At 46.0% G+C, this 19,318-nt stretch overlaps 1 protein-coding gene across 3 annotated transcripts; it reads left to right on the top strand.

Moving 5' to 3' along the window:
* Positions 1-3,346: 3,346 nt before the first annotated feature.
* On the top strand, positions 3,347-10,798 carry LOC103063041 (uncharacterized). 3 transcript variants are annotated; one of them, XM_088134523.1, is made up of 2 exons: positions 3,347-3,672; positions 8,920-10,798. In XM_088134523.1, the coding sequence occupies exon 2, from the start codon at positions 8,968-8,970 to the stop codon at positions 10,009-10,011; it is 1,044 nt and encodes a 347-aa protein (XP_087990649.1). In that variant the 5' UTR covers positions 3,347-3,672; positions 8,920-8,967; the 3' UTR covers positions 10,012-10,798. The 3 variants fall into 3 exon arrangements, with proteins under 3 accessions (XP_087990649.1, XP_087990650.1, XP_087990651.1); XM_088134524.1 differs by lacking the exon at positions 3,347-3,672 and adding an exon at positions 3,707-4,194; XM_088134525.1 differs by lacking the exon at positions 3,347-3,672 and adding an exon at positions 4,232-4,602.
* The last annotated feature ends 8,520 nt before the right edge of the window (positions 10,799-19,318 follow it).

A 19,318-nucleotide genomic window follows, 5' to 3' on the forward strand; every position in this document is an offset into this window, starting at 1 on the left:
GGTGCTGGTGTTGACCTTTAAAGCCCTTCATGGCATGGGACCGGGTTATTTGAAGGACCACTTCTCCCCAATTTCATCTGCCCATCCTACCGGATCCAGCAGAGAGGGTATGTTACTGGGTCCATTGACCAGGGAGCTACATCTGGCAGGCAGTAGGCAGCAGGCCTTTTCTGTTGTGGTGCCTGGACTGTGGAACCTTCTCCTCCCTAAGATGAGGTTGTCCTCATCACTGTTGAGCTTCTGGAGGTCCCTCAAGACCTGGTTATGCCAGCAGGTCTGGGGACCCCAGGGGATGGATGAACTAGTGAGGTGGCTCCATTATTTTTAACATCCCTTTGTCTATTATTTTTTGTCTTAGTTTGGTTTTTATATCTTTTAATGTATTGATTGATTGTTTTAGCCCTGTTGTATACCACCCAGAGTCGCTTGCATGTGAGATGGGCAGCTATATAAATTGTATCAATCAATCAATCAATCAATCAATCAACATAAAAATGGGGGGCAGAGTTTTGAGGCAACAGCATGAAAACAGGTTGGACCACATGTTGTAAATTTTGTGAGTGAAGCAATAATCTCATTATCAGGATATTACACCAGTATAAATCCACCCCAGCCCCCCCCCCCCCTCTGATCTCAAGAACTTTCTTCAACTACTTCAATTTGGGGACTGGGAAACTTCTTGATGTTAGAAAACTGGGAGTCACTCAGAACCTTTCGCTATGTGTTATGAATGATTCTGCCCACCGGCGTTTAGAATTGCAAGTGAATTATTTCCAAGATACTCCTAAGTAATTTACTGGGGCTAAACTGGATGTGACCAAGAATAGCTGCATCTGCTTTTCACATATAACTGCAGGAAGGAATCAACCTCTTCAGCAAAAAGTTTTATGTGAATGGGAGAAGTTGAACTCTTCCCTGCATATCCCCAGACAAGCCACTTGTCTCCTTCTGCTGCTTCTTCTGATGCTAGTTTGGGATAAGGGTTAGAATATCTGACTAGGATAGGGAAGTCCTACGCTTAAATCTTGGTATAGCTTCAGAGCTAGTCGGACCCCGAGCTGGGTTCACATCAGTGGTTGAAGAAACCACAGTGGCAACCACATGACACTAAGCCATAAACCATGGCTTACAAATCAGTACAGCTGTGTTCAAACATCACACTAAATCAAAACCAAGCGAGCTGCATTATAATTTAGCATGATCTCTCCAGTCATTTGGAGGGAGTGAGCACATGCTGGAGGGCAATCAAATAAGCTGGGATTCCCCAAAATGAGTGTCATACAGAACTGAAAATGAGAATCCATCACAGAACTGTAACATTAAAAGGCAATTGTTTGATTTGCTCCCTGCCTTTATAATCTCCTGGTTTGCTCATGATCACCTCTCAGGTGACTGTACATTCGTCTTTTTTCTGGTCTGGGGGACACATTCACAGAGCGTTGGACTGCAGCCATCCACCATGTTTAATTTCTAAGAAGGTCAATGTCATCTACAAGCCATCAAAGGAAATTCTTGGAAATAAAGATGATTCTGGAGCTGATGTTTGCTTTAAGGTGTATCAGTTGGCCAACATACACAGCAGGTGGGCTCATCAGTTACGTGGACAGATGTTCACGTTGGAAGCACACTGTCAATAAAAACCTGAAGAATACTTGCATAAAACTGAGAGCCACTTACGGGTGCACTCCACTCCAGATTTTAGATGGGCCTTGGAGAGAGGAAGCACTCATGGAAATAATCTGAAATGAGATCAGTTGCTGGCAAATCAGGGGGGTGGGCTGTGTGCTTTTGTATTTAAAACATCTTGGTTCTCCTTGGCCTCTGGACGGAGAGTTCTCAGGCTGAAGGACTGCAAAGAATCTCAGCTCGAAGCTGCAGCCAAGTAATACTGGACCTGGCTTGGAGTACAGGAGGGCTTGGAAGCTAAGCGGGCTGGCTTCTTGATAGCTTGTAGGTTGACATTCAGAGGACTGACAGGCCTCACCAGGCTGTCACGGAGAAAACCCATCTGAACCCTCCGTATCGTTCCAGGCAGCTTGCATGCAAAGGGTCTCGACTTCCACTGGCAGTAACAGAGAATTACTTGCAGGATTCACCCCAAAGCTACCTGCTCCACTATGTCATAATGTGGTTGGCCTGGTTTTGATGTAGCATACTGCACAAACCCAGTCTTGTGGTGGGCCAAGAGATCTGGGCTGCCAAGCTTCAGGTGGCCACCAGATGGCAGCACCACGACGGGGAGGGTGGGACAAGACTGGGGGAGTGGAGGCTTTACAGAGGGAGATCAAATTTACAATCTGCACAGCTCTTCCTCTGTCCCTGAGGGTGGGATGCTCTGAGAGGCAGCAAGGGCCCAAGTCACTCCATTAATTTCCACAGCTGGGGAACCCGGGTCTTAATGCAACAGGCGATTACAACATAAGGGCTTAAAGACCACTTTTTTAGGACTTTGATGGACCCTGAAAAATGAAGGTTTTTAATTTAATTGAAGCTCATAAATTGAGCCAGTTTGGTGTAGAGCAGTGTTTTTCAAACTTGGCAACTTTCAAATGCGTGGACTCAATTCCCAGAATTCCCCAGCCAGCATGCGGGGAATTCTGGGAATTGACATCCACGCATTTGAAAGTTGCCAAGTTTGAAAAACACTGGTGTAGAGGTTAAGGTGTGGGACTAGAAACTGGGAGACCAGGAATTCTAGGCATGAAAGCCAGCTGAGTGACTTTGGGCCAGTCACTCTCTCTCTCTCAGTCCAGCCCACCTGGCAGGGAGGTTGTTGTGGGGAAAAGAGGAGGAGGGAGGGTGATGTAGGCAGCCTTGAGTTGCACAAGATAAAGGCGAGCTATAAATCTGGCAAATCACTAAATCTTATTTGAAGTTCACCTTCAGATAACTCACTACGCGGCTGCAGTGTCCGCAGAGAGGTTTTTGCACAAGCGGAACCCCTTCCAGGTCCGCCGGCGCTTCTGCCCCCTCGGATGCGCGGGGGGCTCGACCCTCCCCCAGATAACCCTTGGTGATCTTGGGAGGAGCCACGGGCAAGCCTCCTCTGCCTCGCGGCTAAGAAGGCGATCCGGGGCGGGGGGATCTCGGACGCCGACCTGAGCGCGCTTCTCCTGATTCAGGGCGGCGAAAAGCCCGCTTTCCGGGCAGGCTCTAGTCCCGGGGAAGAAGCCGGGCCGGGGGCGCCTCGACGCCGCCCAGCCGAGCCGGAGAGCGGCGGCCGCGAGAGGGCTCCCTCGATGGCAGAAGCGGCGCGCCCTCCGCCTCGCTTGCTTCGCCCTCCTCCCCCGCCGGCGGGGTTGGGCTTCCCAGGTTAGGCGCTGCCGCCGTTTCCTGCCCCTCCTCCGCCGCCGCCGCCGCCGCCGCCCCCGCCGCGCTCCGAGCCGCGCGCCCGGTGCCCGGTGCTGGAGGCGGTGCGCGCGCGGGAGCAGCCTTGACCTCCGGCCCGCGGCTGCGCCAGCCGCTGCCCGGGCGCCTCTACCCGGCTGGCGCGCAGGGCGACGGCGCGGGCGCGGGCCTCCCGGCGGGTGCCTCTCGAGCCTGCTGAGGGGCGGGGTGGAAGCCGTGCCGCGGGGCAGCCCGGCGAGAGCTCCGTTCTCCATCCGAGGAAGGGAGAGATCCCGGCGCCCCGTCCTTTCAGGTCCCCTCTCCTCCCTCGCGGAGGCGGTCAAAGTAAGCCTCGCCTCTCCCGCTCGGTGCCTTTGCGCCTGGTCTCCAGAACGCGGGCTGCCCGCCCAGCTGCCCAGAAGCTGCAGGGTGCAGATAGGAGGGATGCGCGGGGTTTAGCGGCCCCTGTGCCTGGGACAGGCTCGAGAACAGGGGTGCCCTTCTCAGCCTGGCCAAAGGTCGTAGGGGACTCCGGAGATGCGGTTTTTCCCATTAAAGCCTGCTTTGGCTAGGGTTTCCCCTTCTCCGGAGCTCCTAAGTGGACTGGAAGCTTCTCGGGGGTTGGAAACGGTTCCCCTCCCAGGCTTCCTCCATGCAGATGTGTGGGGACAGCGACACCTGGGATCTGCGGGGTCCACCCAATTGGAAGGTGCCAGGTTGGGAAAGCAGCTTTATACAGAAGTGGCAGCCCTGCCAGGGGAAATGCCCAGTGGCATGGAAAGGGCCTGAAAAACCATTTAAAAGGGGGAGGGGATCACAACGTTGCTCCTCCCTCCATCTCACCTTATTCTTAAGCGTACCAAAAAGGTAGGCATCAAAAATACCAACGCTCTATTCCTAAAAACACAGCTGAATGGCAAAGCCACACGCTCGGTGTGCAAAAAGTCTAGCCACTGGTACGCCTCAAGGTATGGATGGCAAAGCTGTCGTCCGAAAACCCTGCAGGTCTGTGGCCTCTCAGTAGGTGAGCCTGAGTTTAGTGAACTAGTGGGCTCCCTTAGTTAAGGCAACAGTTTTCTACCTGGGGGAGCTTCGCCTGTGCTGGGGAAAGTTGTACCCACCAAAAAAAAAAATTTTTTTTTTTAATGTCTTTTGGAGAATTAAATGAGGTTAAAAAGAAAAAGTCAGGGCTCTTTGAAGAAATGGACCTTGACAATGAACTTGGGCATTACTGCAGCTGTTTTCATTTGCAACCCTCTGAATTGAGAAAACCAGGTATTTGTTAGAAGTGCTAAGACAAAGTAAACTATTTTGCCTAAGATGGCATTTCATATTTCGTTCGCTGAAGGATTTTGGAGGTGTGACAAGACCACAAGCAAGAGTAAAGAAGAAATGTGAAGCCCTAGGGAAGGGAGGCAAGAAGGATCTGGAGATCCATGTTGCACATTACTTAAGGTGCCACCATTTTTATATGCTGTATCCCCAGACTCGCTGGGAGTCAGGCAGCATATAAATTATTATTGTTGGTCAGCCAGATGTTTAGACTGGATTTGGCATTTTTATCAACTTATCAAGTCCTTCCCAGGGACCCGGGATAGACAGATGTTGTCTGATGGTGTCAAAGGTATCGTTGCAGGATCTAAGCTGTTCCAAGTAAAGGTGCCTTTGACAATTGACTGTTGGTGACTTTGTCAATGCTGATGGTGTTCAAGTGGTGCTCCAGATGTTTTTGGACTGCGCCCAAGGCGCCTATAACTATTGGTCCTATCTTTGCTTGCTTTTGCCACAGTCGTTCTATTTGCAAGTCTTCGTATTTTGTGGTTTTCTCCGGTTCTTTCTCTTCTATTCTGCTGTCTCCAGGTATTGCAATGTCCACTATCCAGGCTTTTTTGTCTTTCTTATCAACAGTTGTTAAGTCTGGGATGTTGTGTGGCAGGTGCTTGTCTGTCTGAATTCTAAAGTCCCAGAGCACTTTAGCTTCTTCATTTTCTATTCCTTTGTCTGTTTTGTGGTCCCACCAGTTCTTGCTTGCAGGCAAATGGCATTTCTTGCAGATATTCCAGTGCACCATTGTTGCTACTTTGTCATGCCATTGTTTGTAGTCAGTCTGTGCGATCTCCTTGCAGCAGCTGACTAGGTGGTCCACTGTTTCTTCAGCTTCTTTGCAGAGGCGGCATTTGCTGTCTGTTGCTGTCTTCTCAGTTCTGACTTTGTATGCATTGTTCTTAAGGCTTGGTCTTGTGCAGCCAGAATTAGCCCCTGTCTCTTTCTTCAACTTTCCCACTTTTAGCCATTGCCAGGTCTTGTTGTTATCTGCCTTGCCTGCTAGTTTTTTTGTGTACTGACCATGTAATACTTTGCCTTGCCGTGTCTCTTTTCTGTTCTTCATTTGGTCTTATAGGCCAGTTTGGTCTCTTCCGTGTTCAATAAGCCTTCATGGTATACCAGCTTCAGTGCATCTTCTTCTCTGTCCTTCAGATATTCTTGTAATGCCCCTTTTTCTTCTTCAACTGTCTGGTGTCCTTGCAACATTCCACGCCCACCTATCCTCCTTGGTAAGTAGAGTCTGTCAACATCGCTGCATGGATGAAGGGCATGATTCATTGTCATTATTTTTCTGGTCTTCCTATCCAGGGCTTCTAGTTCTGCTTGAGTTCAGCCCACTATTCCAACTGTGTATCTAATGACTGCATTTGCCCAGGTGTTAATCACCTTGGTGGTATTTCCTCCACTGAGTTTGGACTTTAAGATCTTCATTCTCATGATGTATTCACTACTAACCTTTTTTTGACTTCAATGTGCTTGATGCTGTCAGCTTGAAGGATCCCCAGGTATTTGTAATGATCTTCTTCATCTAGACTCTTGATGTTATTTCCATAGGGCATCTTGATTCCTTCAGTTTTCACTATTTTTCCCCTGTTGATGGTAAGGGTGGCACATTTGTCCAGTCCAAACTTCATTGCAATATCTTGTATATTCAGACAGTATTGAGCAGCAATTCTATTTCAGATGGTGTTTTTCCATACAGCTTCAGATCATCCATGTAAAGGAGGTAGGATAACCTGGCAGATGTTTTTGATGTTTGATAGCCATGGCCTGACTTGTTCAATATTGTTGACAGAGGAGTCAGTGTAATGACAAACAGTAGTGGTGATAGTGAGTCTCCTTGAAAGATTCCTCTCTTGATGTTAACCTCTCCCAATCTGTCACCATTGACCAGCAACCGTGTCGTCCGTTGTGCCATTGATCTTTGCACAAAGCTTCTGATGTTTCTACTGACTCCTGTTATTTCTAGGCACTTGATTATCCAATCATGTGGCAGGGAGTCAATGCCTTCTTGTAATCAATCCAAGTTACATTCAAGTTGGTCTTCCTTCTCTTGCAGTTTTCCAAAACCATTTTGTCAGTTAGGAGCTGATCTTTTGTTCCTCTGCTGTTTGAGCAGTTTCCTTGCTGCTCAGATAGAAAGAGCTTGTTTTGAACTAGATGCTGTTGGACTGCATCAGCTACCACAGCAGTTAGCAATTTGAAAGTTGTTGGCAAGCAGGTAATTGGCCTGGGGCTGCCCCTTTTGTTGGATCTTTCATTATCAGGTAAGGTGTTAACCAACCTTCAGTTTCACCTCCTTACAGTATGTTGTTAAACTGCTCGGCAATGAGTGGGTGCAGAGCAGTCAGATGTTTCAACCAAAAACCATGCAGTTCATCTTCACCTGGTGCTGACCAATTCTTGATCTTCCTTGCCCTTTTCTCCACCATTTCTGCTGTTATTACAAGTTCTTTCATTTCAGCTTCTTTTTTATTCTTATCTCCTCCTTTATCCAAACTGCATTCTTGTTGTATTTCTTTGGGTTGTCCCACAGGTGCGCCCAGAACTACGTTGTTTCTTCTTTGTCAGGTATTGACTGGTTCATTGCAGTCTCTCCATTGATCGATTGGAAGAAACGTTTCTGATTTGACTGAAATTGGAGATTCTGCCTGTATTGTGCAGTCCGAGCTTCACATCTGCTGATCTTCTTGGCTATGGCTGTTATTTGCTGCTTTATTATTTCCAGTGCTTCTTTGATCTTCCTTGTTTCTAGGTGATATTTCTTGATCAGGTATTCTTTGGTGTTCTTGTTCTTCTTCTTTCGTCTGTTCTAGCTTGCTTGCCTCTGATCTTAGCATGCTGATCTTGTTTTCCAACCTGATTTTCCATTTTGGTGGTGCACTGTTTGGCTTTTTTTCTTGTTTGTTGATTTTGCATCCAAGGTATTCAGTTATAACTGCAGCCATGCTGAATATTAGTTGATTTGTTTCTTGCAGTGAGCTGGAGTTTATATTTGATATTACAGCATTGGCATCTTTTAATACTTGTGCTAGCTGTTTCTTTGTAACAAGCTTCAATGCAGACAACCTTATTCTGTTGTTTTTGTGCTGTTCTAGATGCTCAGTTATTTTTGTTTCAATTCCTCTTGTTTTTTTAGTTAGAGGGCTTTGTTCTTTCTGAGGAGAAGGCAGAGGAGAGGCTGCCTGGTTTGGGAATGAAAATGATTCAGTAGCTATGCTGGCTTCCTCTACTGCCGACTCCCCCTGGTTTGCCTCTACAGTCTGAGCTACTTCTGTCAAGGCTTCGATTTCATTGCTCTGGGTACACCTTTGCAGATTCTACTTCTGTGAATATTTTATTTTGTGTTATAAATCGATGTTGATCTGCTAGCCTCTGTTCTGTTATTTCTCATTCTGGATGTTGTTCTTTCCAGAACTGGTGCGTTCTTTTCAGATGTCCTCTTCCTGTTGGACTTGATTTGTAATAGCAGATCATTATTTCTGTTTTCAGACTTTGATATTTGCGACGGGTAAACAACTTTTCTTCCAGTAGTCCTACAGCTGCTGGCCCTGGTTGCTCAGCCAACAGTTCTGAGTCCTGTAGCCCACTTGTCACCAGGTGTCCAGGAACTAGAACACCTAGTGTGGTCCTTGTTGACCTGGGCAACAACTAATCCGGCATAAGTTTCTGTAAATTACGTCTCACCACATTGTTTATGGGAGAGGCACTCTTCATCCAGCTTCTCTGATGAGACCTGTCCAGTATGGCTGAACCTCTGGCACAGCTCTCATCCTCCTTGGAGCACACAAGCCCCACAAACATGTCAAGGGGATTATTGGGTGAGGATAATAATCCTCACTGGGGGATTATTATTATGATTATTATGTTTTGACATAATATTACAGTAGAGTCTCACTTATCCGACATAAACAGGCCGGCAGAACGTGGGATAAGCAAAAATGTCGGATAACACACAGTAACAATTGAGTGCGGTTAAAAAAAAAAAAAAAACCGATCCACTGCGCCTGTTGCAATCGATTTTTGCGTTGCGGCGCCGCATCGTCAGGAGCAACAAGAAAGAGTACACTCACGCTCGCAAACAAACGGCACACTTTTCTCGTCGCCGATTTATGCGTGTTGTATTTTTTTTAGGGGCGTCGGATAAGACGGAATGTCGGATAAGCGAAGGTCGGTTAAACGAGACTCTACTGTATTAATAATAAAAGTTGGTGGTACTTTATGTGGACTTTGTGATTTATTTATTTATTTATGGTCTCTGAACAGGTTATGGAAATACAGGTGTGACCTCAAAGAAGAACTTTCCATTTCACAATGCCTCCAAAAAGATCCAGAGGGAAACTTCCTCCAATATCCAGTCATAAAAGACGTCTGAAGGGTCGGTGGAAGTTGGAAGACCAGCAGAAGAGCCTGCTTTTGGCAGAAGAGAAAGGCAAAGAGAAAGGCAAAGCAGGGACCCCCAATAAAAGGGCCAGGAAGCGAAAGGGCACCACTGCCCCCCAGAGGAGTTATTCAGGGGAGAACCCTAACATCTGTACGGAGTGCGGGCAAACCTTTGCTCAGAGTTTGGATCTGATGAGCCACCAGAGAATCCATGCAGGAGAAAAGCCACATAAATGCTCTGACTGTGGGAAAGCATTTAGCGTCAGTTCCAACCTGAGCAGGCACCAGAGGGTTCACACAGGGGAGAAGCCACATCTTTGCTCAGAGTGTGGGAAAAGTTTCACAGACAAGTCGACTTTGGATCAACATGTGCGAACCCACACAGCAGAGAAACCCTACCAGTGTATTGATTGTGGGAAAACCTTTAGCCGTAGTTCCCATCACAAGCGGCATCTGAAGAGCCCGCCAGGGAAATGGCAGAGCAATTGCACTCCCCCAGAGACCACTGCGGTCAGCAACTCCACCAGCTCAGCTCCTGGCCGCGCTCAAAGGAGCAGAGTTCCTAAGAAGCAAGACTCTCCCTTTGAAATCCCCCACACGTGTGCAGAATGCTGGCAGAGCTTCAACCAGACCTCAGACCTGGTCAAACACATGCGCATCCACACGGGCGAGAAGCCTTTTGAGTGCAACCATTGTGGGAAGTGCTTCAACGTCAGCTCCAACCTCATCCGGCACAAGAGGATCCACACAGGGGAGAAACCCTACACCTGCTCTGATTGTGGGAAGAGCTTCACTGACAAATCCACCCTCACGCAGCATAACCGCATCCACACGGGAGAGAAACCTTATACCTGTAGTTACTGCGGGAAGAGCTTCAGCCGGAGCTCTCATCACAAGAGGCACCAGAGGATCCATGCGGGAGAAAATCCGGTCTCTTTCCTGCCCCTGTGGCCTTATCCTAACCAAATGTACTGAGAGCCATTCTGCTGGGCAAGGCAGAATTTCCACTAGACCTCTGCAGCTGATGGTTCAATCTTGGTTTCACACTTGCACACAGGTATTTGGATACAAAGCAGGAAAGGTGTTTTGGGTCTGGTGTGGGCACACTCACTCTACCTGTCGGTGGCTCTTTAAGGAAAAGTGTCACACAGTGAGACCTGATAAAGGTGTAGCTTCTTTAAGTTGCTGCTGACAGGCATGTCACAGCAGACCTAAAACACCTTTCCCATTTTAGATCAGAGTGCTATACATGTAGTCCTTGTTTAGTGACTGCCTCATTTAGTGACCATTTGCAGTTACAACAGTGATGAAAAAGCAACTTTATGACCAATCCTCGCATTTACAACCTTTGCAGGTCTGTAAAGCACAGGAAAGCTGAAGTAAGATCATAAGCACCATCACAGTTTCACTTAACAGCCGCTTCGCTTAACGACCAAGTTGCCAGTCCCAATTGTGGTCGCTAAACAAGGACTACCTGTACACTTTTATTATTACCTTCACGTGCACCTACATGGGCTAAGACAGACTGTCAGCCTTCCAAACACTCATTCCATGACGGAAGAGAGAGAAGATCCTTTCAATTAATGGGATTGGAGCTCTCTCACCAAAACTCTTTTCATTTCTCTTTTGCAAGGATTCCTGCTCTGTATGGATCTTTCCTTCCTGAAGTACTCTTGTTTTATTAATGGCATCTCAAATATGCAGCCAGATTTTGTAACTGTTAATAGAATATTATTGCAATTTAATAAACAGGTTTAATGCATGATGTTTTCAGATCTAATTGACACTGTGGTACTGAGTATGTGAGAGAGCCAGTTCGGTGTAGTGGTTAAAGTACCAGGCTAGAAACCAGGAGGCTGTGAATTTTAGTCCCACCTTGGGCGCAAAGCCAGCTGGGTGACCTTGGGCCAATTCCTTTCTCTCAGCCCTAGGAAGAAGAAGGAGGCAAGGGCAAACCACTTCCAAAAAATCCTGCCAAGAAAACTGCAGGGATTAGTCCAGGCAGTCTCCAGGAGTCAACAATGACTCAAAGGCACACACACGCAAACACAAAACCTGAGTACGTGAACAGTGTCTTCTCCTGTCAGTGTATTAAGAGTGGGGCCCTTTCTCGTCTTTCTCCCAGGTTTCTATAGGACTTGTTGTCTACTCCTAGAAAGAGGATTTCCTGCAAATTGGTTCACTGAATGGTTTTTATTCTGTCCAACCCCATGGCATGTCGGAAAGAAATTATGTGAAGGGGTTCAGGAAACAGGCAGTAGGATAACTCTCTGAAAATTAAACAGAATGGGACCAAATTTGGAACAGTGGAGGAAACCAGTAAAAGAAAGATGGAGTTTGAAAATGGACTGGATGCAGCTTGGGGCTGAGGAGAAAAACATTCCAGAGAAAATCCCCTCAATGCATCCTATGGGAGAGGCAGATGGGCAAAGGCTGGGAATGCTGCCAACTGCCCTCCTAAGCCCCTCCCTTCTCCCTTCTGGTCCTGTGGATAAGAGTGCATCATACACAGCCTGCTCGACACTTCCCAGTGTGTGCGTGCGCGTACATAGCCACACTCATGCACACACACAGGCATGCAACATGAGGGGAGAGCAGAAATACAGAGGCAACACATCTGCGCCCACCCTGTTTAGACCCTCTGGGAACTGCCAATCCAAGGATGGCAACACTGGGCACTTCCTCCCCAGGTATATTCCAGCTGGACAGGGAACTAGGGAAGGATTTGGGAGTCGCCTGTGGAAGGAGAAGGGTGAAGGAAGCTCAGAGTACAAGCTTGGGAATACTTCCCCTGTTGGGGGAACAAGTGGGGAATAATTGTAGGGCTAGGATAGCCTACTAGTGATGGAATATCTAGAGATAGTTTGTAGAAATAAATGAACTTGTTTTAAAACCCATTTCAGTTATGTAATAAAAGTCGATTTGTTCCTTTCCTCCTATTTAGACTAAGGGAACGTGCTATCCTAGACCTTCCCCATATTTTACCCAGTTATGTTTTCTTAGAGACTTAAAGAATTTCTAAGCCCTCACAGAGGTTTAGTGATGGCAGTAGAACCCAAAAATAAAGGAAAAGACCCCCACAGCAAGGAGGGTGTGCAACACCCTCACGCACACAAATATACATGCAGTAGGAACGCACCATACCCCAATTAGTCTCTGGGGAGAATACATGTGTCTGTGTGCGTCCTTTACCATTTGTGACTGATACTTAATGCAGTGTATGCGAGAGATACATATTTTGTTCATTCTCACTATGGGTGGGGTAGGTGAAGCTGCCATGAGCCAATCTCTTAAGGAAAGGTTTGGGAAATGTTTTGAAGTCCAAAGTTGACATCACAAAATCTCTAAGCTGGCATCACAGTCCCATGTGCTTATGGTGTGCTGGTTTTGTTAGACCATGGAATTTGTTCCTAATCACACCCACTCATGAGTATTTGCTATTCTATTGCTTTCTTTATTCTTGCAATCTAAAGACTTAGTCTCTCAACCATGAGAAGCCATGCTGTATTTGAATCTTTGGCCAGAGAACAAGTCTGGGAGACCTTGGGGGTTATAGCTTGTTCTGGTTAATAGCTGACCTGGTGGATTGGGGACAAGACCCCACGAAGTCCTCACTCATAACCATTGTGTGCACAGTATCCTTGGCAGCATTTCGCTGCACCATGGTCTACTTGCCACAGGAGAGATGAGATAGTAGAATTTTGCAAGTAGTCAATACCATTTTTAATACCTCTTTGCATAAAACTCTACCCACAAGTGGAAAACTAGATTTTTGTTTCATATACAGTGGTACCTCGGTTCACGAACGCTCCTGTTCACGAACAATTCGGTTCACGAACAGCTTTGGCCGCAAAATTTTGCCTCTGTTTGCGAACTCCGCATCGGGTTACGAACAGGATCTGCGGCCATTTTCCCTCCCGTGACACGTGGTCGCAGCTTTCTGTAGGGAGGGGGACTCTCCCTCCAAGCAATATCCGCCTCCCCACCCGCCTTCCTGTCCTCCATGCCAGAAGTCACGTCGAGCAAGGTTAGTGTTCTCTCTCTTCGTGCTGTACTTTGTGTCATATTTTTGCGGTTTAAAAAAACAACAACATATGGTTCAGAACGGATTAACCGTAATTACATTGAACCTTATGAGGAAATTTGATTCGGGACACGATCAAAAATCGGTTGGCGACCAAATTTGGAGGGGTCAGAACGGATTAACCGTATTTACATTGAACCTTATGGGAAAATTTGATTCGGTTCACGACCAATTCGGTTTGTGACCAGAGTCACGGAACGAATTAAGTTCGTGAACCGAGGTACCACTGTAATCTGAATACAGTAACCAAACATCGATTGAATAGTACAGTATAAGCCAGACTGAGAAGAATCAGAAGCATTGCACTCTGCAAACAAGGCATGATTGGTAGTTCTCTTTCAGAAACAAAAAAACGAATATATACTTCACTGCTGTTTCAGGCCTTTCCACAACATCCAACAAGCTTATTTTATTTTTTTAACAAAATCATTCTGTTCCAATAACAAAAGAGGGAGCTGGCCTATTTAAATGTTCTTCTGCTAAAGCACATAATTATTTCAAAGCATTCCAATGCAAAACACTCTGATGTGATTTATTTAAACTTTTACACACATTTTAATGCAATTCTGCATCTGATGAAGTGGATTCTGGTCCATTAAAGTTTATTCTATAATACAGTGGTACCTCGGGATACGAACGCCTCTACTAACGAACTTTTCGGGTTATGACCAGCTCCAGCCGCAAAAATTTACCTCGATGTGTGAACTCTGCCTCGGGGTACGGTCATTTTTCCGCCCTGACACGTGGTCTGCGGCCATTTTTCCGCCCCTGACACGTGGTCCGCGGCCATTTTTCCACCATGCCGCGCGGCACCCGGCCGTTTTCGCACCGCACCGTGCCGCACCGCGCCCGGCCGTTTTTGCGCCGCGCCCGGCCGTTTTCCTGTTGCACCGCGCCGTGCCCAGCCGTTTTCCTGCCCCTGACGCGTGGTCCACGGACGTCAGAATGGATTAACGGTAATTACATTGAACCTTATGGTAAAATTTGCTTCGGGGTGCGACCATATTTGGAGGGCGGAACAGATTAACCGGATTTACATTGAACCCTATGGGGAAATTTCCTTCGGGTTACGACCAACTCAGGATACACCCAGAGTCACGGAACGGATTAAGTTCGTATCCCGAGGTACCACTGTATTCATTTTAGTCTTTTAGGTGCCTCAGGACTATTTTATACCTTTCAGTCTTGCCTCATGTAAAGAGGAATATATATCTTTGTGAAAAAGTTTCCTTTCATTTGATCAGGACAACCTGTGAATCAGTCTGTACGCACACAAAATGAATAGATATACTTTGCACAACCAAGTACAGGTAGTCCTCGCTTAGTGACCACAATTGGGACTGGCAACTCGGTTGCTAGGCACTGCGGTTGCTAAGTGGAAAATCACATAACTGTGATGGGCTTATGATGTCACTTCCTATTCAGTCATTAAGCAAAACATCACATGACGGCGACTTATGATTTTACTTCCACATTTTCTATTAACTGCTTGTCATGAGCCATTGCAAAGCACATGAATGGTGATCACATGACTGTGGGACACTGTGGTGATCATAAATGCAAGGATTGGTCACAAAGCTATTTTTTTCACGTCATAACTTCGAACGGTTGCTAAATGAAACAGCTGGTAAGTGACGACTACCATCTATTCATGCATTTCCAGCCTGTCTGGAAGAATCCTGCTTCCTTATCTATGCATCAATGTAATGTAAATCTGTGGCAAATATATAATCGTATAAAGAAGCAGAATCCAGGGATTGAAGAGTCTTTCTACCAAATATGTCTACTTTTGCTCAATTTAACAACCCTCTTGATGCAACCTTGAGCATTATAGAAGATTCCATTTCTCATAGCTTCCACGTGCATACATTTTTATTTAAATGAGAAGGAAATACATTTTGTATATCTTGCTGAGAAGACTGATCATGTGGTTTTAGGGCTGTGTCCACCTACAAGGGTCAATTCACATTGGCAGTCCACCAGATGCTGAGGCTGGGGTGTGAAACCCCTTTCGATATGAAATGCCACTTATTTTTCAATGGGACTGGTATGTGAAGAGGTCCAACTTTTTAAGGGTCAAATTACAGTGGTAGCTACAGACAGGTGGCTTTCTTGAGGGCCACTGGCTGGAAAAATATTCTGAAAAGACGGTTGGCTTTCAGCTACGTGAGAAGACTTGACTTAAAAAATCAAAGGATCCTGGGATCCTGTGATACATCATCATCATCATCATCATCATCATCATCATCATCATCATCCTTTTCAAATAATAAACGGAAGCAGAGATCCAGAGATCTTTTGCAGAAGCTTGGGAGGTTACTGAGATCAGGAAATTACTTAAAATATCCTCGCTCATCGGGTATCACGAGGCAACTGTTTTCAAAAGATTTTGCATGAGGGAAGCTTTTCCTTGTAGACTTCTTTTTGAAAGAGCCCTGCTTCTCCACAATGGAGGACCTCCCTCTGCCTTCCCATTACCCCAGTGTTGTCCAACCTTAGCCACTTTAAGATGAGTGGACTTCAACTCCCAGAATTCCCCAGCCAGCATGAAGTCCACTCATCTTAAAGTGGCCAAGGTTGGACAACACTGCATTACACAGTAAAACATTCTGGGAAATAAACAAGACTACCTTGTTCTAGTAGCCCACAGGCCAGTCTTTTTGGCAGCACAAATATTTCTTTGAGTTGATAGCAGACCTTGGAGTGCACATGATTTATAAAGCATTGATGGAAAGGCTGCCTTTTAGACAGATCAAACTCAAGGATAAGGCAAATGACAAAATATCACCTTCTCATTTCCATGTGTTAGCAGAATGGACTGCCGGTTAAATGTTATTTCAACACTAGCAAAGGGAAAACATTTTCCACTGTGCCAGGCAGTCACAAGCAGCCCACATGGTATGGACAGTCTTCTTGTCCTGCTTCTTATTCCTGCTTTCCCTCTCAATATCTGTGGCCTGAAATCACCATGTTCCTCTCTTCAGGGGAGGGAGACACTACAAAACTTTGGGAGACTTTGGCCACATAATTGACCCAAAATGGCACCTATGCCATGGCATGAGATCATGCACTGGTGCCTCCCCCAGGAAAGATAGGTGACTCTGTAGTAACCTGTGAAAGCTTAGAGCATGATAAATGGGTGAAACCTTAAGGTACCGCGTGAGTCAACAATTTTTTTATTGCAATGGACATAAGGCTCTTCCCACACCCTGTCGATGTGGTTTCCTCCCATCCTCGTGATGGGAGGCCAGTGGGAAACCAATGCTGCCACGGCAATCCTTTTCCCATGCCTAGAAAACCAGCCCAGCAAAGTTGCTGCCTCACATGAGGCCAGGGTGGTGGTTTCTGCTGGTGCTGCTGGGAGCTTCCCCTTCTCTGCTGTCTGAATCCTACCTCCCACCCCCCAGCCCCACCCCGAGCACAGATCCCTCATTACCTCTCACCATGGGGATCCCTGCCTTCACCTCCGTTGTTGCTGGACAGCACCACTGCAGCCACCCCAGGGAGTGTTCCTGATGTTGCGGTAAGCAGAGGTAAGGGCAGGATCGCCACGGTGGGAGATGGAAGAAGTAACAGGTAGGAACATCAACCTTGTGGAATACCTTCCATGCAATCAGTTTTGCTACTGGAGCCAAAGCAAAGAAGAAAACTTTGCCTGCCAGACGAGGCTCTGTTCTCTCTGGCAGCCAAAGGAGGCACCGAGCCCCACGGCTGGATGGGAGGGGCTGGTCCTGCAGTGGGTCAGTTTTTCCTGCCCCGACAGTTACACAGGTGGAGATAGAAGGGCAGAACCTCATCAGGGCTCCTTAGCCCTAGAGCAGCTGGAACTATCCAAGCTACTTAAGTTGGCTTATCCTTCCAGAGACTGTCCCAAAATGGAAATCTCCCATTTCCTGAAATCACAGGATTTATGTAGACATTGCGCATTTGCAAGCCCCAAATCATATTGTTGGATTGTCTGGGGATTCATCTGATACCAAAACAGAACTGCACTTTCATCTAGCACAGTGTTTCTCAACGCTGGCAACTTTTAACACACATGGACTTCAGCATGCTGGCTGGGGAATTCTGGTAATTGAAATCTACCCAACTTAAAGTAGCCAGCGTTGAGAAGCAATGTGCTAGCAACTCTCTAACATATCTTTCCTACCACCCTAGAAACTTGTAATGCTGAATAAGTCACGAGTCTGGGAGAACCTTTTGGGACTAACCCATTTTATTAAAAGTCATAAGCTTATGGCTTTTAATAAAATTTGTTAGTCCCAAAAGGCACTCCCAGACTCCTCCTGATTTTTTGCTACCATAAACTAACATAGCTCTCCTCCTACAATATTAAATAGGAACTGCATAATGCTTTTCCTTGATTTGAAAGGCCGCCTTCGTCCTAATTGGATCTGGAATGGAGGAGAGAAACAAGATCATTCAAGGGGAACAGAATAACCATTGTGCTTGAACCAGGTGGGAAACCCTGTGGACTATGGGGCTCATGCACAAATTCCCCCAATGGTGGCTTGAAGATGCCTCACTAACTGTTCTTCAAGGTCTCTCTCCTCGCCACCCCATAGCTGAGCCCCCCGATTTCAGATTTAGCAAACTGGATGTTCAGATGTGTTTTCTATCTTCTCCCAAGTCTTACAAGATGCACAGTTTCTGGTGCTTCTGGTGATGAAGCACTGCTTTCTAGTGCTATTTTGGTTTATGTGGCTGGCCTGATATTTATTTAATTACTTACTGAGACAATTTGTATGCTGCCTGTTCATCAGATCCCAGCTTTTACAGGCAGCCACCCACGTAATGCCTGGTGGGTTCTTTCCGCAGCACAAGCCAGGTATTACGTGGCCTCTTTAATCACACGCGTTCAACAGCCCTGAAGTTCTCTTTTCGAGCAAGAAAACTCTTTAGAAAACAGAAATGGAGGAGGCACCCCAGCAAGATTGTTAGGAAGATCAGCAGCACAGCAATGTGGAAGATGGCCCAGAGCATTTATGTTATTTTCAGTATGATTGTTAAACCATCAACAAGGCTATAAGAGCTTCTGGTGGAGAAACAGTGCCAGGTCTCTGATTCAAAGGGCTGGTTGTCAAACTCTGCCCTACCACAGTCTTAAGAAAAGCAAGTGCCGATTGTTTTTCCCTGCCCAGCAAATCTGAAGGAGAACACCGGTGGGAGGACAGACGCAGCCACTGGTTGCTGTCCTTACCTTCTCTCACATGAAAACTGTAAGGACAGCACCACTCTCTGGCCTGAAGCAGAACAGAAAAGTCTGTCAGGGCAAAGAAAATTACATGGGCATGCTTGGTACCACCCCACAGACTGGAGAAAGGGATGTTAAAGCAGCTGTCTTCTTGTTTGACCTCCCAATGATATGTTGGGTCTGTTCTGTGCTCTGTAAAGCAAGGGAAACCAGAAATAATGGGTATAAGTTGCAGCTACCTAGATTGCATTTAAATGTATCAATAATTGTGGATTTGTCGGTTCTCTGTCTGTAGATGTTTTGGAGAAGAGGTTGGACAGCCACTTCTCATGTGTGGTTTAATTGGTTCTCCTACACACTGCAGGGGGTTGGACTAGATCAGTGTTTCTCAACCTTGGCAGCTTGGAGATGTGTGGACTTCAACTCCCAGAATTCCCCAGCCAGCCATGCTGGCTGGGGAATTCTGGGAGTTGAAGTCCACACATCTCCAAGCTGCCAAGGTTGAGAAGTACTGGACTAGATCGTCCTTGTGGTCTCTTCTATCTCTACAATTTTCTTTTTTTTTTTTTTATAAATTTTTTATTTTTTACAACAAACACAAACAAACAATAACATAAAAAGCATAAAAAAAACCATCTTCCATTTTAAACCGTGTGTCAGCCAGTTACCAATCATTTGTGCCATCCTTTCATAATCTTCACTCATCATTTATATAAAATCTCATGTCATCTATCTAACACATATTTATATATTTATCAATTATCAATTATTATTCATTTGTTACTAGTCTATAACACCAGCTTTCATAATAGGATTTATATCATTTTTATCCATTGATTATATATATATATATATATAGTAATTTATATCAGTTTGTCAAGTTTCTATTATATAATTTGCTGATCTATTACATTACTATATCTTTTCATCCAACCATTGATAAAACAAATCCCATATCATTTGTTTATCTTCTTGCTCTCTAATTTCAAATGTTAATTTACTCA

Source organism: Python bivittatus, unplaced genomic scaffold, assembly GCF_059951505.1.
Source record: "Python bivittatus isolate LINGU-HERP-01145 unplaced genomic scaffold, Pbiv_v1 ctg000080_np1212, whole genome shotgun sequence".
NCBI classification, from domain to species: Eukaryota; Metazoa; Chordata; class Lepidosauria; order Squamata; family Pythonidae; genus Python; species Python bivittatus.